The following is an 18,849-nucleotide window of genomic DNA, read 5'->3' as shown; positions in this document are numbered from 1 at the left end:
CCACTTGACTACCCGCTGTTAACCCGCACTGCCAGTGCCCTGAGGCCTATCACCAACACGACCTGTTTGCACTAACATGTGTAAAACACACATGTCCATCTCAGCAAGTCATTTCAGTGTGGCTGAGACCAAACATCTGTCGCTCCAGACTAGTGACACCTGAAACAATTCAATTTTATTGTGTGTGGTGGCATTAAAAATATGTAAATAGACATATATCTGTATGCTAATTTAATGGTTTAAATTGCTGGCCCTTCTGTCCAACACTGCCTGTGTAACCACACAGAATGGCTGACTAGCTGCTGGTGGAAACACTTACTGTGATGTGCAGGGACATTACACTACATGGGCGACTGGGATAGACACATGGAGCAGAGACAGTTTTAATGGTTTTTAATGTTGAGAGCTATGCTATGTAGACTTTTTGGGGTGATGTCACCTTCCTGTCACTTTCCTTCCCACTGTTGCCAAGTGCTTGCTCACAGGGGGTCGTTTAGACCGTTGGGGTTTTTCCGTAATTATTGTATGGCCTTGCCTTACAATATAAAGCACCTTGGGGCAACTGTTTGTTGTGATTTGGCGCTATATAAATAAAATTGATTTGATTTAATGTCAAAGTGAGGGATTGTAAAATTTTAAAGTCATGAACAAGCAGTGCTAACACAATGGATGTGAAGATACAGTGTATCTAGAAAGTTTTCACAGCACTTCACTTTTTCCACATTTTGTTGTTTCCACATGTTGCAGCCTTATTCCAAAAATGGATGAAATTCATTTTTTCTCTCTCAAATTTCTACACAGAATACCCCACAGGGCCATATATAGGAATGTGAAAGGGGGGGTTCAAATCCTTGAGTTGGGGGTCAAGTGGGCCGCAGGGCCCCCGGTGGGGTCGAGGAGTAACGCCCTCGTGGGGGGCTCAGGGGGCGAAGCTGAGCAGAAGCTTTTTGAGGATTTTGAGGGGTAAAAAGCTACATAAATTTCATTTGAAACCCAAAATGTATCATTTTAGGAAATACATTTTTATATACAAATAGTCCTTGCTTGGGATTGGTTGCCATAAGAACCACCCAGGAAGAACCAAGATAACATTAATGCAAACTTTATACCTGCCTGTCGGTTGCGAATGACGCAACCGACAGGCGTGAAAAAACTCACGCATGCGCACAAAGGTTCAAGCTTGGCTGATGCAAGAGCACATGATTCTAATCCTTATAGTTTTTGCAAAAAATAAAAAGAGACCTCGTATTTAGCGGTATTAATATTCGCGTTTACATTATGAATATGTACGTATATGTACGTTATGTATTAAAATAGCGGTATTTAATTTGGCGACCTTGTTTAACTCGCGAAATTCGCATAATAAATCCCACACGAATATTTGCACCTTTACAGTATTTGCCACAGGAAGGAGAAGCTTCCTTTATTTCTCAGCTTATACATACAAACATGTTTTTACAAACCAGACAAGTGTAATTGTGTGTCTACATGGGTATTTACAAGCCTACTAATCTGTTTGATATCAGAGGAGGATAGGGACCAGGGAGCAAAAATTCTCAACCCCCATGGGAAAAGTTTATCTAGGAGTTTCCCCTTTCATCACTTAAGGGATTACTCTGGCAGAGGAAATTGAAACTTGAGGGTGCATGATAATAGCTGTGTAACAGTTAGTGTTTGTTGCTTATTATCAATGAAAAGAAAATACGTAACGTTGATATCCAGATCAGAAAAAAATCAGTAGAATTCTCGGGGGGGGGGGGGGGGGTACGGTTGAACCCCCTCTATATACGGGTATGCCCCATAATGACAATGTGAAAAAAGTTTTCTTGATATTTTTGTTGTGAAAGTGTAGTGACACGGACCCACAACAGGGGGCGTAAATGAACGGACAATGAAAGAGTCGAATATACACACTTTACTGTTGTGAATGAGCACAACACAGAGGAATGTGAAATTTTGCACAGTCAATCACAAGGGTGACGTGTGGGCAGGCTCGAGGATAGAAGACGTCTGTCCTGAGATGAACCGGAACCACACGATTTCCTCCGCCACCGAACCCGGAGAATACTGGAGCCGCCAAGTCCCGGGTCCCCAAGTGGCCACCGCCCTCGGAGGTCGGATCTGGTACTGCTGGCAGGGAGCAGAGACAATAAGATATGGGTGTGTGCACACCCAGTAGCAACAACGGTGGGAATGCCACCTCCACCTCTAACACACACTCGTGCAGCTCCTGTCTACCCACTTATCTGGTAGAGGTGTGCAGCGGAGCCGTTGCTGGTCACACCGTACGCCTGTCTCACAGACACGGAACACCACAGGAAAACGGCTGCAAAAAAGAGTTCAGACTGATACACAGTTCACTTTTAAGGCTGAGAATACTACCTGAACGGTTTGACGATATCTCGGCGATGAGGTGGAGATGACGTCCGGGTTTTATGGAGTGAGATGATGAAGCATGAATGAGTGACAGCTGTCAGGAGATAATGAGTGACAGCTGTCACCCCCGGCTGTGTCCGTGGCAGCAGCACCCTCTCCTGCCTGAAGCCCGCACTTCAGGCAGGGCGCCCTCTGGTGGTGGGCCAGCAGTACCTCCTCTTCTGGCGGCCCACACAACAATTTTTGCAAATTTATTAAAAAACAAACAAACAAAAACACCCTAAGAAACGTACATAAGTATTCACAGCCTTTGCCATGAAGCTCCAAACTGAGCTCAGGTGCATCCTGTTTGAGATCCTTCTACAGCTTAATTGGAGTCCACCTGGGGTAATTTCAGCTGATTGGACATGATTTGGAAAGGCACACAAATGTCTACATATAAGGTCCCACAGTTGACAGTGCATGTCAGAGCACCAACCAAGCATGAAGTCAAAGGAATTGTCTGTAGACCCCCAAGACAGGATTGTTTCGAGGCACAAACCTGGTGAAGGGTACAAAAACATTTCTCTTGCTTTGAAGGTCTCAGTGAGCACAGTGGCTTCCATCATCCATAAATGGAAGAAGTTCAGATCCACCAGGACTCATCGTAGAGCTGGCCACCCATCTAAACTGAGTGATCAGCAGAGAAGGACCTTAGTAGGGAGGTGACCAAGAACCTGATGGTCACGCTGACAGAGATTCAGTATTCCTCTGTGGAAAGAGGAAAATCTTCCAGAAGGACAACCATCTCTGCAGCAATCCATCAATCAGGCCTGTATGTTAGAGTGGCCAGACGAAAGCTACTTCTTAGTAAAAGGCACATGTCAGCCCACCTGGAGTTTGCCAAAAGGCACCTGAAGGACTCTCAGACCATGAGAAACAAAATTCTCTGGTCTGATGAGACAAAGATTGAAGTCTTTGTCATGAATGCCAGGCATTATGTTTGGAGGAAACCAGTGAAGCATGGTGGTGGAAGCATCATGCTGTGGGGATGTTTTTTCAGCAGCAGGAACTGGGAGACTAGTCAGGATTGAGTGAAAGATGAATGCAGCAATGTACAGAGACATCCTGGATGAAAACCTGCTCCAGAGCGCTCTTGACCTCAAACTGGGGCAACAGTTCATTTTTCATCAGGACAATGACCCTAAAGACAGCCAAGATATCAAAGGCGTGGCTTCAGGACAACTCTGTGAATGTCCTTAATCTAGCCAGAGCCCAGACCTGAATCTGATTGAACATCTCTGGAGAGATCTGAAAATCCAACCTGATGGAGCTTGAGAGGTGCTGCAAAGAGGAATGGACAAAACTGGCCAAAGATAGGTGCACCGAGCATGTGGCATCATATTCAAGAAGACTTGAGGCTGTAATTACTGCCAAAGGTGCATCAAAGTATTGAGCAGAGGGTTTGAATACTTATGTACATGTGATTACTTAGGTTTTTTTTTTTTTTTTTAATAATACATTTACAACAAAAAAAAAAAAGCTTTTTTCATGTTGTCATTGTGGGGTGTTGTGAGTAGAATTCTGATGGAAAAAGGAATTTACTCCATTTTGGAATAAGGCTATAACATAACAAAATGTGGAAAAACAGAAGCACTGTGAACACTTTCTGATGCACCGTATATGTTGACAAGGTTGGGTCTCCTCACTGCAATTAGCAAGGCAAGTAAACAGATTAATGTAGTCAGTCCCGGAGTCAGCAAAATTTCTATTTGTAACTGTAAAATCACCTGTATATTTAGTTCTGAAATTTTGGGTTTGATAGATGCAGGTGAGGGAGAGGCAACCCCTATTTTGGGCCATGATGGCATCTTTTAAGAAGCAAAACCATGGCACACATTTGCCAACTCTGCCTTCATGTTGCTGTGTAAATGTGGGGTTCACATTCCAATCATTACTTGGTCAACAGACAGTCTAATTTGAAATTAAATTCCAAACATATCTGTTCCATTAATAGTGAAACCAATGATCAAGTTGTTCACAGTAGTAGTACCAGTCAAAGACATGCTTTCCCATTCAGCTGAATGGAAGATAGGGGGATGAATTTTCCTCTTCATTTGAACTCCCTTGGAAAGCCAAATGTCTTGAAGAGATGGACATTATTCTGTGTGTTGCTCTTAACTGATCTGTTTGCATGGTGCTGCGTGGTTCACTACTTACAAAGACTTTTCCATATTTGAAAAGCCTGGAACAAAATATCAGATAAAGACTCATGCCATTGCGTAGTTAAGAGGAGTAATGGTGTCACCATTAACGTGCACCTCCAACACACATTCATTACTTTTCATCAGCACTCAAAACTAAATGGCTGAGATGTTTTCACCAGTGAATAAGGACAAAGTTGGAATCCTAACCTTGTGGTTGTGTATTAATGTGTGCACTGTGTTTTAATGTTGCATGTTTTTAACTGACTGTTTTGAACTAAATAAGAACTGTTGTCCGCATGGATGTTGTGTGGTGATGCGATGGAGAATTAAAGAGGAACACTGGCATTTTTCAACCTGGGTCCTATTTAAAGATATTTTTGGGTTAAGCTTTTCACTCTCGACTGAAACTATCGTAAATGGTCCTGTACTGAAGTAGAATGTAACACCATCATAACTATACAATGGAAACCTTTGGGTCAAGCTCAAAACCTCATAATCTTTAGGTTATCAGTCAATATGCAACAAGTGCAATTACAAGTGTCTAATTTCATGGAGAGGATCCCTGTATAACTGGTGGTACAAAATGCAAAACATGCACTATGCACAATTTCTCCAATCACAGCCACAGAAGCCTATAACTTCTTCAGGGTTGTCTGGCTTCTCTCACTCTTCTCCTTCTTGCATAGTCACTCAGTTTTTGAGAACTGTTTACTAAACACAGACTTACCATAGAGTGCCATATTGTTTGTATTTCTTCGTAACGGATGTAAATAAAGTTCATGACATATTCAGTGACTTGGAAATGCTCATGCATCCATCCCCTGACTTGTCTGAAGAAAACTGTCAATTAAACTGATTATTTACACCTATTATACCAAAGGGGCTGATTACTTATGCAACCTATCATCTTGGCTTTTATATTTTTAATTAATTTCTATCAAGTTGTAGAGATTTACTTTCAGTTTGAGTCCAATGAAGATAATTTTAGAAAATTTTATATTGAGAAGCCTGATTTGCTTTTTGTATTTGAAATGCAATAAACAAATTAAAAGCATGAAATACCAAGGGGCTGAATACTTTTGCAAGCCACTGTAGACAACGAGTTACAACCTTATTTTTATCCATATGAGCCGTCCTCTGAACTGCAAAAATAACAATAATCTGAACGAGCAGGCAGTGGAGAAATGAAAATGCAGGGATCGTCTACAAAGTACAAAAACAAGACACCAGAAAAATATTCAATAAATTCAGGTGTGGTGTCACCAGATTCACTGAACACTTCAGTTGTCTCCTGCTGGTTTGGAGAGGCAACATGAACAGAAGCGCCAGCTGCTCGCGGATCTCCTCCCCACCTCAGCAGCTGTTGTGACCCCTGCCAAAAATAAAAAATAAATAAATAAATTTACGGTCATAGGGTTTGCGATCAAGATTTCCTGCAGTAATTGATCCGTAAACTGAAATCCATAAACTACTTAAACTGATATATATGCAGTAGTGTTCAGAATAATAGTAGTGCTATGTGACTAAAAAGATTAATCCAGGTTTTGAGTATATTTCTTATTGTTACATGGGAAACAAGGTACCAGTAGATTCAGTAGATTCTCACAAATCCAACAAGACCAAGCATTCATGATATGCACACTCTTAAGGCTATGAAATTGGGCTATTAGTAAAAAAAAGTAGAAAAGGGGGTGTTCACAATAATAGTAGTGTGGCATTCAGTCGGTGAGTTTGTCAGTTTTGTGGAACTAACAGGTGTGAATCAGGTGTCCCCTATTTAAGTATAAAGCCAGCACCTGTTGAACATGCTTTTCTCTTTGAAAGCCTGAGGAAAATGGGACGTTCAAGACATAGTTCAGAAGAACAGCGTAGTTTGATTAAAAAGTTGATTGGAGAGGGGAAAACTTATACGCAGGTGCAAAAAATTATAGGCTGTTCATCTACAATGATCTCCAATGCTTTAAAATGGACAAAAAAAAAAAAAAAAAAAAAACAGACACGTGGAAGAAAACAGAATCAAAATGGATAGAAGAATAACCAGAATGGCAAAGGCTCACCCATTGATCAGCTCCAGGATGATCAACGACAGTCTGGAGTTACCTGTAAGTGCTGTGACAGTTAGAAGATGCCTGTGTGAAGCTAATTTATTTGCAAGAATCCCCCGCAAAGTCCCTCTGTTAAATAAAAGACATGTGCAGAAGAGGTTAAAATTTGCCAAAGAACACATCAACTAGCCTAAAGAGAAATGGAGGAATATTTTGTGGACTGATGAGAGTAAAATTGTTCTTTTTGGGTCCAAGAGCCGCAGACTCTGAATTCAAGCCACAGTTCACAGTGAAGACAGTGAAGCATGGTGGTGCAAGCATCATGATATGGGCATGTTTCTCCTACTATGGTGTTGGGCCTATATATCGCATACCAGGTATCATGGATAAGTTTGGATATGTCAAAAAACTTGAGGAGGTCATGTTGCCTTATGCTGAAGAGGACATGCCCTTGAAATGGGTGTTTCAACAAGACAATGACCCCAAGCACACTAGTAAACAAGCAAAATCTTGGTTCCAAACCAACAAAATTAATGCCTCGCAGATGTGAAGAATTCATGAAAAACTGTGGTTATACAACTAAATACTAGTTTAGTGATTCACAGGATTGCTAAAAAAGCAGTTTCAACATAATAGTTTTGAGTTTGTAGCATCAACAACAGATGCTACTATTATTGTGAACACTCCCTTTTCTACTTTTTTTTTTACTAATAGCCCAATTTCATAGCCTTAAAGTGGATATGACACTTAAAGACAACATAGTCTTATTACATGTAACAAAGGTTATATAATTCGGTCAACCTAAGCGTTTTGGGAAAATGGACGCAATTCTCCCGTTATATATAACATTTGAACGTCCCGCCACTGAAAAATGTGCACGCCTCGTGATCAGCTTCCTGCTGAGCACCTAGCCTAAAATACGTCACTACATGTAGACCGTATCGGCTTGCACGCCTGGCGGCCATTGTTTACACTTTGTTTAGCGGCAGAAACTTTGATTAAACACAGCTCGCAGGGACTTGTCGATATGCCTGACCAGTGTGTCGCAGCATATTGCACAAACACAAGGTGAAAGGTTTTACCCTTTTCAAGTCCAGGCAGACTGATCGAAAGCTGCGCTGTTGTGCGATGCACGAAATGTCAGGCTGCCGCTCTCTACGCTCGCACACACGCATTTGTTCCCAACAGCAGACACTTTCCTCTACTGTCTCCATGTTCTCACTGCTCACAGGAACACATAAAATGTCAACCCCAAATAATATGTTCACAATAATCTTGAAATGGTCAAGGAACTTACGTCGTAAACACGGCGGCGGCATGTAAACACGGCGGCGGCATGTTCACTGTTGTTTTCGGTGGTATTTTTCAAACTTTCGCCATTTATTTCCTATTCTTTCATGAAAATAACGTAACTAAACACGTATGAATGCAATGCCAGGCACTCGAACATGACAAAAACCCGAAGGTAATGACGGTGGTCTGCAAGTAATAGCTACACTGCCACGGCTCTGGAACAATAACAAAGGCAGTAAACAGACGCTCGAATCGAAAATGCTATACAGTAATTAGAGTGTTAAAAACAGCAGCAACAAAAATCAAAGCCTACCTTACCATTCCATATTCTGCAGCCTTTCAAAATCCATCGGAATTGGCACGTCTCTTGCCTCTGGTTCTGCTCCACCATAAGCACCACCGGCATTATTTTCGCTGCCATAATGCTCCTGGTTTGAATGTTCGTCCGAAAGATATGGCTCCAATCTGTAGGGTCTAATCACTGCTGCGACATCCTCAGGATCCGAGTCAGAAATAATTCACACTTGAAGAGGAGTCAGAAAAGTTCTTGATCTCGTCACTGTCCATGCTGAGGTCCATCTGTTCCTGTTGTTAATCTAACAGACAAAGACGGGACTCTACACGCTGTGATGTCACGGCATCACGTGGCTGCTGATGGAACACTACCAGCGCGCTTTCCAAGAAACACACTTTTGAGAAACTGTACAAACTTTATTTCTCAGTGATAATAATTAAAACCACTTTCAACTTACGATACTGTATGCATATTTTGATATTTATATCAGTTTAACCTAATTTTTTAGGTGCCATATCCACTTTAAGAGTGTGCATATCATGAATGCTTGGTCCTGTTGGATTTGTGAGAATCTACTGAATCTACTGGTACCTTGTTTCCATGTAACAATAAGAAATATACCGTATTTTCCGGACTATAAGTCGCACTTTTTTACATGTTTTGGCCGGGGGTGCGACCTATACTCCGGTGCGACTTATAAATGAAAAATATACCGGTAGGATCTCAATTAATTTACTGTAACAAAACAATTTTACGTGACAGAGTCGATCTATGTTTTAAAATGGCCACCGGAAAAGGAAATGCAATGCATCATGGGCACTGTAGTATGACGGCCATCCTATAGTTCATGCTGGTCGCGATAACCAATCAGAGAACAGAACTTTGGATGCGTTTTCCTCACCTCACCCACAGCGTGTGAAGCTGACGAACTCGGTGCTTGCTGTTATTCCGGCATGGCGAACAGAACAGCTTCAACCCTTGGATATCAATGTGAGCAGAGTGTTTAAGTTGACGCTGAGAGCTGCGTGGGAGCATTGGGTGAGCGACGGCGGAGGATTAGCGTGTGCACTTGGAAGGAGCTGGCGTTGATGATTGTGAAAAGCGTTTGAAGCAGACGAACATGGTGTTTATTCCGGGACGGCTAACAAAACAGCTTCAACCCTTGGATATCAGTGTGAGCAGAGTTGACGCTGAGAGCTGCATGGGAGCACTGAGCGACGGCGGAGGATTAGCGTCTGCACTTGGAAGGAGCTGGATCGACACCGCTGGGAGGTCATGAGCTGCGCAGGTAGGTGCTGCATGGTTTGGCTCGCAATGTGGTCCGCAAAATACAAACATATCCGTAGGTAAAATGCAGCTCACGAGAGGGCACTCGAGGCTTGTGTGACTGTTCCTGCGACTTCTGACTACCATAGAAAAATAAAAATTTTAACGTTACTGATAACATAACAAGACAACGGAGAAGGCCCGAAAAAATGTCACCAAAAAGAAAATCATACTCTGCAGATTACAAGTTGCGACTGGTGAAATATGCATCCGAAAACGGTAGCCGTCACAATATTATCATCTGAACTTTTCATGTTAACATACCTGTATGTCCATGGGACTTATAGTCCAGTGGACCTTATTTATGGTTTATTTTTCTTTATAATGGATAAAGTGGCTGGTGCGACTTATACTCCGGTGCGACTTATTTATGGTTTGTTTTTCTTTATAATGGATAAAGTGGCTGCTGCGACTTATACTCCGGTGCAACTTATTTATGGTTTGTTTTTCTTTATAATGGATAAAGTGGCTGGTGCGACTTATACTCCGGTGCGACTTATAGTCCGGAAAATACGGTACTCAAAACCTGGATTAATCTTTTTAGTCACATAGCACTACTATTATTCTGAACACTACTGTATATATATATATATATATATATATATATATATATATATATATATATATATATATATATATATATATATATATAAAATATATCATGAATGATGTTCAAGTTTTGCAAGACCCGCATTCACGTTTTGGGAGATATTTTTTCAGTATTCACGTTTTGCAATTAACGGTTTGTGGATAATTCACAATTTGCAGCTGATTCACGTTTTGGGGGTTAACAGGGGCAGCAGACAGTTTGTGAGACGACCCCCAAAAACTGAATTCAAGCCACAGTACACTGTGAAGACAGTGAAGCATGGTGGAGCAAACATCATGATATGGGGATGTTTCTCTCACTATGGTGGCGAGCCTATTTATTGCATACATCATGGATCAGTTTGAATACATCAAAATACTTGAAGAGGTCATGCTGCCTTATGCCGAAAAGAAAATGTCCTTCAAATGGGTGTTTCAACAAGACAGCAACATCAAACACACCAGTAAGAGAACAGCATTTTGATTCCAGACTAACCAGATTAAAGTTATGGAGTGGCCAGCCCAATCCCTGAACCTTAATACAATAGAGGTGACATCAAAAAATGCTGTTTCTGAGCTATTATGGAATGTAGTTCAATTTTCCTGAGCTGGAATACCTGTTCACAGGGACCAGAAGTTGGTCGACTCCATGCAATAAAGATGTGAAGCAGGTCTCAGAAACAGTGGTCATATAATTAAATTATTAGTTCAGTGATTCACAGGAAAGACAAATCTTCATCTTTCAGTTTATACAGTAAATGTTTGAGTTTATAACATCATATGCAGACTGCTGTTTTTTGAACAGCCTAATTTTCCTTTTTCTTCACTTTCTGTAAAATAATTTCAGAATTTTTTCTTCATATAAGGATTTTGAACATTTTTAAATGCTGCTGTTACTATGAACACACCTGTAATAAAAAAAAAAAAAAATTTTTTTTACAATATAAAAAAATAAGAGCATCCTGCAGAGGTACACATGTGCATTTTGTTTTTTGTCTGTTTGGCACTGCTGCTCTCATCACTGCCGTGATTGCTGATGAGTGGTTCTTTCCTGCTGTAAGCGAATTAGCCCCTCATCAACACATCGACAGCTGAATTTGTATGCTGCCTCTATACCTAGTCATTTTTTAAAGTTTATTTGCATTTACTGAGGTAAACATGCACCTGTAGTACCTCAGTAGCGGTCCTCTACATGCTACCAGACACTTCTAATGACATTTTTGCATATTCTGTTGTGATTTGCTTTGGATTTTAACTTTCCCCAAACGGCTTCCATTGTATCACTATTACTCAGAGTGAAAAGTTGAAGCCAAATACATCTAAATAGTATATGACCCAGGTTGAAAAACTTGGAGTTCACCTTTAACAAGAGCTCTGGAAGACATTTGTATGGAGGCAACAAGTTGCTGAAGTGAGCAGAACTCATAAGACAGAAAAAGTAGCTAACATAATGGCTAAAATTCAAATAAAATAAATGAACCATACATAAAATCCAGTCTGTTGAAGATGGTGGAATTGCTTCTCCTGTGTTGTTCCAACATGTTTTTCTTAATGGTCATGTCACTGATAGCTGACATGTCTTCCAGCACTCTGGTTAACTCTCCAACCAAACAGGTGAAACTGAGACTTTGCAACCTGAATATTCTAACGTATCAAGCTGTTTGATAGTCTGACCTTATCAGTGTCTTTTGGAATGTCATGCCACGTTCATGATGGGGGTTCGAAGGTAGCGAGTGACTCTGCAAACATTATGCTCCTTTTTCTGCTCTGGATTATTGTGTTATAGATCATATTTCAGGTTTGTTCCAAACAGATCCATATTTGCATCAACAAACATCAACTGTATCACCCATGCAAGGATGACTAACAATGCATTATTATTATTATTTCATTTTTGTGACTTTGAATGATTTTTTTTTTTGTAACCTTCGTCTTACTAAAACATGGTAATCAATCCTCTGATTGCTCTGCTCACAACAAATGTGTTTTATGAGACATATCCCATTTTCAAATTGCTATGAATGAAGCACATGGGTGTCAATAGCGCACCAGTCATGGAGCTCTGCAAGCACTGCAGGATAGGGAAGCGTGGGGCCAGCTTTCCCCAGAAGATTTTTGAATTTCTAACCCTCTAAAACACTATTGCCTGCATTTTGAACACCAAATTGGAGTGAAGGAAAGCCATAGTTTTTTAATTAATCTTTGTTGCAGCCTTACTTTAAAGCCAAATGAAACAAAGCCTCATGACAAAACACAGAATAGTGTAGATGTGTGTCAGCAACATCAGAACTGCTAATTTATACCCAGCAGTTTATTCAAGAAAATCCTTATGTTTTGTTTTTTTTGCTTACATTAAATAACTTGTAATTAAAATAGTTTTACATAAAAAAAAATGGATTTTGCATATGACATTGTGGAAACCGTGCAATTAATCGTGATTAAAAATTTTAATCACTGCCCAGCTCTAGTAATTACTTACCACATATGCTACTGGTGAGATTAAAGTCGTGTTTACTGTGAGCCACAAATAAATTCTAAAGCAGCTCTTGCACCTGGCCAAGTTTGGTGCAATGTTTTCTAGAGTAGCGCCTTGTCAGGGCTAACGTGTCCCGGTGGGGGCACGGCATTCTGCTTGGCATAAATCAGCATAAGTCAGGAAAGGTTGGTGTCAGTTTTGAACAGGTTTTAAAATTTTCAGGTCAGATGAACTCTCAGCCAACTTGACCACCTTACACTCGGCTCAACACAGTAAGTGTTCATTTATCATGTCAAGCATGGAAAGAATAACTGCAAAATATTATGACTTGAGGATGGAGTGTACACCAAGTTTGCCCAGAGTTACATGGATTTACACCAGGCCTGCCATATTGAGTGATGCACTGGCATGACCAAGGTGACTGAGAGTCCATTTAGCTCAGAACAACTGCTTTTCCTAACTTTTTCCAAGCGCTGTGCCTGCTTTGGAACACCAATGATAAGTCCAGGTGAGAGCTTCTTGGGGAAATCAGCCATGGTATGCTGAGGTTTAGCTTGGCTCATTACGGCATGAAATTTACCAAACTCATCCAGGTGTAAGTATATCTTAATACAGATGCAACTATACCTAATTGGCCATATTTCATCAGACATGGCATGAGTAGATGATCCATAGTTGTAGGGTTGGGTATTGAAAACTGGTTCTCGTTTAGAATAGTTAAGAAATTATTTGATCCACCGACATCAATAGTCTTTTTGCTTAACGATTCCCCTGTCAGTCCTTCAGTTCACATTACGCCAGAGTGGCCATTCTTTTTGAGGATGTTTATCGGGAAAATGGCCATTTCTCTACATTGACTGCAGACCCGCTGCTTCTGCAGCAGGTCTACTTGAAGCTTGAAACAACAAAGCAGCGCTTCAACCCACTGCTTCGAGCCACTGCTTCGCTGGTTCTCTGCCTCGCTGCTTTTCAGAAGCGGCAGGTCCGCAATTTCTTCATTAACCCCTCTCAAAGCCATTTAAAGATGTCAATCGTGTGTCATCTTTGTGCGGATTAAAGTCACTAACTAGGACTCTTGTCTTGTGAGAAAGAAACAAGAATTGTCCTTCCATTCCCATTTTGTGGGACTAAATGCACAGCTCCAAACGCTGAAGTTTGAAAGATAGCTTTCGGTCCGAATTAATAACTTCAAAGCAAATTGCCATTTTAAATCAAATGAAAAAAAGCTCAGCTCAGAGGCTATGTAGTTAAATTTGTCTCATTAATATCTGAAAGGAAATGATTTTGGCAAAAACTACAGATTTTGTTTATTTATATTTATGTCCAGAGATCAAGGATCCAGCGACCAAGTTCATATTTATTTACTTTAAGACTCAATAAAATGTTGTTGTCATAGAAAACCTGTAAAGATAACTTTTAGTACACAGAAAATTCACAAGAGATATTGATAAGGGAATCGATAAAGAATCAGATCAATAAGCGGACTCGATATTGATAAAATCTTATCAATACCCATCCCTACATAGTTGACAAGGTTGTTAAATGAGACTGACCCGGCTGCTAACTGTATGGTAGATTTAAACTTGGGACGTTTCAATGTTCACAAAGTTTTAATGTGACTATAGTTCTAAAATGTTTAACTTAACTTCAATACAATGTAAAATGTAAATGATATGAGGTAAAGTATGCTAAACAAGCTCTGCCACTGATGATAACACATGACATTTGATGTCGTGTTGACAAGAGTGTTTTCTTTGTAAGAGTGTGATCGGCATGCACATTTTATGCTATGTTTACATATAGGCATGATGCGTTACAAATATAATTTTCCCGTCAGTCGTGGCACATTCGTGGCATTCGTAAGGTGACTTGAATCAATCAATCAATCAATCAATTTTTTTTATATAGCGCCAAATCACAACAAACAGTTGCCCCAAGGCGCTTTATATTGTAAGGCAAGGCCATACAATAATTATGTAAAACCCCAACGGTCAAAACGACCCCCTGTGAGCAAGCACTTGGCTACAGTGGGAAGGAAAAACTCCCTTTTATGAATGCATCTGAATCGGGTTCTTAACGGCCCGTGTCGGTTTGTGACTTCTTTGATATTCGTGGACCGTGTTTTTGGCTGCCAAATAATCTTCCATGAATGTTATGAATCACCCTCAATTTGTGGAGTTTGCAGCTGATCTCGTTTGTGGTGATTAGTGGTAATTTGTAATAGAGCGTGACAGCATTCATACTGTATTCTTGATGGTTCTTGGAGCCCATACTGTCTCACGTCATTACACACTGACACGAAAGTGTGTGATGTGTGTTTGTGCTGTGAAGAACTGACATGAATTGTCACGCGCTTCCACGCAGCGTCACGGTTCACTGCGCACCACTACGAATCACTGTTTTCTCTCAATTGCGCGCTCATGATTGATATAAATCCTGCTGCATGTTTCATTCCTGCAGTATGCCAAAGAAGCAAAGTTGCGCCAAGTCGGATTCCAGACAAGAGCCTGCACCACATATGTAATGTGGTGTGTGTGTGGAGTCATATATACCAAATTTGCCCGATTTGCAAAATTCCTGACAGATTCATAATAGATTTGTGACACAACATGATGATTTCCAACAACGCGGGACAATATTCATGACCATGCATAATGATTTGTGATGATTTGTCAGTGATTCATGCCATTCATCGTAATACATCCCTTACCAAAAAGTAGTACATGCAAGTATGTTTCAAGTATACTTCCAGTTTACTTTTTATATACTTATCAGTACTATTTTTTGGTAAGGGATGGTAACAGGTCGTGACAGCTCATGACGGCAATCATCACATACAATTCAAATTTGTGATCATCAAGTCACAAATTTCGATTTGTGGCGTTCGTGACTCCTCATCGTTATGTGTAAACCCAACATATGGACTCAAAAGACATCCATCATGCATCATGCAGTGCCTAAATTCAAATGCTCCAACTTTCACACATTTATGCATACTGGAAGATCATGGTTTGAAAGTTTTCCCGAAGCACCGAGGCTGTGCAACAGATGCGCTACCACTGTTTTTGCAAGCAAGTCAACAAACCGCATCTATGGTAAAGCCCTGGTCACACCGAATAATGAATGATGAATAATGAGCCACGTAGTGTTTTTTTGTTTTGTTTTGTTTTGTTTTGGTATGAGTAGAGTTATTGAAGAAATGTGGGAGAATAGTGGCTCTTAGAGTCTCTTAGAGGCAGATTATTCAGCTAATGAAACTCATCTCTGAGCGTGGCGCTAACTTCAAGAAGTTCAAAATAGCACTCTGTGATTTGTGTACGAGGACAAACGAGGATGTTAGAGGCATGTTAGTGGTGAGTACAAGGCTGGTCGAGGCCCATTATCCAAGTACCTGGCAGCTACAAGGACAGGTCAGGCTATGTGCAATGGAGCAGGTCCACCCTGAGAAAGCCCTTGTAGCCTTTTTTTTTAAACATCTGTTTCCTGCAATTCCTTCAAAAGAACATCTTATACGTGCCTCATTATTCATGGCTTTATTATTCGGTGTGACCAGGGCTTATCATTTGTGCTTAACTGTGGCCTTCACACAGCAGTTTCTCACTTTAATAGACTGCAGTCTTCTGGGGTGCATGTTGGGGATGAGAATGGGGCAAAACAAAGACTAAGTTGGCACAATGTTGGATTAGTTGTATGCTGTGTTAAAATATTTCATATAAATGAGTATACTGGAACGTTTTAGGGAAACAGTAATTACCACATGGATGTTGAATCGTAATTACCAGCCAGAATCTGGTTAAAAATAACGCTGCCTTGCTTTTATCATGAATGTGGCATCACCTTTTGGCTCCTTTGGTGCCTCCTCTTGTCCCTGTATTCTGAACCGTCCCCCCCGAGTCTCGTTTTCTCCAGCTCCACCCCTCATCCCTCCATCACTTCCTCCTCTCCTCTCCTCTTGTTGACCCCATTGCTCATCTGTTGTTTGTTCTCTCTCTCTGTTTTGTTCTTTTCTTCCCATCTGTGTAGGCAGCCCGTTGAGTAACTTCTTTGACGTAATTAAACAGCTTTTTTCAGACGAGAAGAACATCCAAGCGTCCCACTCCCCTGGCGCCCCTGCCACGCCTAGCTCCCCTGCCAAGCATGTCCTCAGCAGCAGGCCCACCCAGGCCCCACCCACTGACTCTAAATGCCCCCCTGGCAAAGACAAAACAAAGACGGCCACCGGCAACAGGACACAGGAACAACCTTAAGGAGCGGTAGCTGTGCATGAGTAGACAATACGCAGATATCAGGTCGTTAAACTAGACCGACCCGGCTGTTAGCTGTGCCCTTTAGTTCGGAGTGTAACTCTACAAAATACTTTTGTTTTTTTGTTTTGTTTTGTTTGTTTCTTGCCTATAAACTTTTGTACTGTATAAAATCTCAATGGCTACTTCAGTTTAAAAGTTAATCAGCATTTTACAAAAAGTAGCACATGTAGCTTTGTCGTGGCTGCCTCCTGTCCCTGTTTACGTCCCGGTGGGTGTGTCACTGCGTGTTTGTGCTCATCACGTGTGATGGCTTGATTGTCTCTGCCACCAGGGATCATCCATACTAACTATTAGCGCCCCGACCTTGGCTCTTCCAGATGGCTGACTGTGGCCTCCTAATGGCCGGCCACCGCCGAAAGAGTCAGAAAATGGAAGAAAAGCGAGATGACAGCCCCGCCCCCGCCACATCACTTTCTCCCCATTTTTCTCCAAATGCGGAGACGTCTCTGAGGAGCTCTCAAAAGAAAACAAAAACGCCTTAAGACAGTGATGTTTGTCAGCCCCCTGCACATACATCCCCTCCCCTCTTAACTCTTTTTTCTGCCACATGTACATAAAAGCCCCATGCGCACTCCTGAAAATGGACACGACTTCTCTGAGGGATGTAACGACTTGCACACGCTGACAAATATGGAGGTGAATGCTGGCAGGATTGTATTTCTTTTTCATGTTGTTTTTCTTGGCGAGCGGCAGCGCAGCACCAAGCGCGCGCGCCATTGTGTTTCTGTAAAATTAAATGGTTTCTCGGAGGAATGGACAGCAGGGGGTGATATTGCAGAAATGAATGATCTACTGTGTTGTACAGCGGAAGTAATGTTTCGTATGTATAAAAACTCTGACTTTATGTTTAGCAGTTTGTTGCCATGTTCTGTTGTTCGTGTGTACTGATGAAAAGTTTTCCCTTTTGCACTTTTAGTGCCACAATGTTGAACTTTATTCCTTTCTTTTTTCTTCTTCTTCTTCTTCTTGTTTCTTTGAATTATCTGCAGGATTCAGACAGTATTTAACTGCTGTGTATATTTTTGTACTCTTATCATTTTGTGGTTAATTTATTGTCTGTTATTTATATGAACGATGCAGAGAATGTCAGATTATTTAAGGATATTTTTGTCATGTTTAATTTATTGATCACTGAAGAATCTGTAGACATTTGAGTTTTTTCTGAGCATTGTGATGGCAAATGGTGTAGTATACGTATGGGAAATGATTTATGGTTATTTAAGAATGTAGACTAGCCTCTTTCAGAGGAACAAACCCTTTGTTGATGACTGTCACTTCTTTCTCCCCATTTGCACTCATTTTGTAAATAATCCAACGTTACCCACAAGCTTATTTTAGAAAATTTTGAGGGGATTCCTACTCTTAGCTTTGACCTTGCACACCTGTTTGCATGTTCAGCATTCGTCTTTTCTTTGCATGTTGTTGATGAAACTTTTTCTCCCCACTTTTTAATGTGCATTTCAGGGTTTTTTTTTCATTTTATTTAATTATTTTTATTATTGTTATTATTTTTTTATTATTATTATTTGTTTTTTCCCTTCCCTTCTAAATACTGTACGCACACAGTAACCATGCAACGCATTCTGATTATTCAAGCTCTCAAAGAGGGACCTCGCTGGCGACTGGTCTGAGCAGGCGTCAGCTATCGGAGAGAAACCTTAAAGCAATACCTATCATTGTTGGCTTTTCTCTTTTTTACTGTGGGAATCCAGAGCACACTGACCGGACTCGGAGCAGGATACTACTGAGCAGGATCACCACTGGCAATGTATTCCCTTGTGATGTTACTGTGAACAAGTTCAGTGCTAAAGGAATAAATCTGTTGACTTTGGAGCCATGTGCGGAGCTGTTGTCTCAGCTGTTTGAACTGCTGTTGATGTACATATTTTACTTAATGGGACTTTGACACTGCAGCATTGTTTTTTTTCACACTTTCCATTTGATACCACTGGGTGGA

General features: G+C 40.9%; 1 protein-coding gene across 1 annotated transcript in view; it reads left to right on the top strand.

Annotated features, from left to right (window-relative positions):
• Positions 1–18,372, top strand: part of LOC117504370 (serine/threonine-protein kinase BRSK2-like) — a 175,379-nt gene extending 157,007 nt beyond the window's left edge. Inside the window, exon 18 of the mRNA XM_034163836.1 lies at positions 16,609–18,372. Coding sequence (XP_034019727.1) covers positions 16,609–16,832 — 224 coding nt within the window. The 3' untranslated portion in view covers positions 16,833–18,372. The remainder of the gene's footprint in view (positions 1–16,608) is intronic.
• The last annotated feature ends 477 nt before the right edge of the window (positions 18,373–18,849 follow it).

This window comes from Thalassophryne amazonica, chromosome 2 (assembly GCF_902500255.1).
Source record: "Thalassophryne amazonica chromosome 2, fThaAma1.1, whole genome shotgun sequence".
Classification (NCBI taxonomy): Eukaryota; Metazoa; Chordata; class Actinopteri; order Batrachoidiformes; family Batrachoididae; genus Thalassophryne; species Thalassophryne amazonica.
The sequence above is the reverse complement of the archived record's forward strand: the minus strand, read 5'-3'. Positions and strand labels throughout refer to the sequence as shown.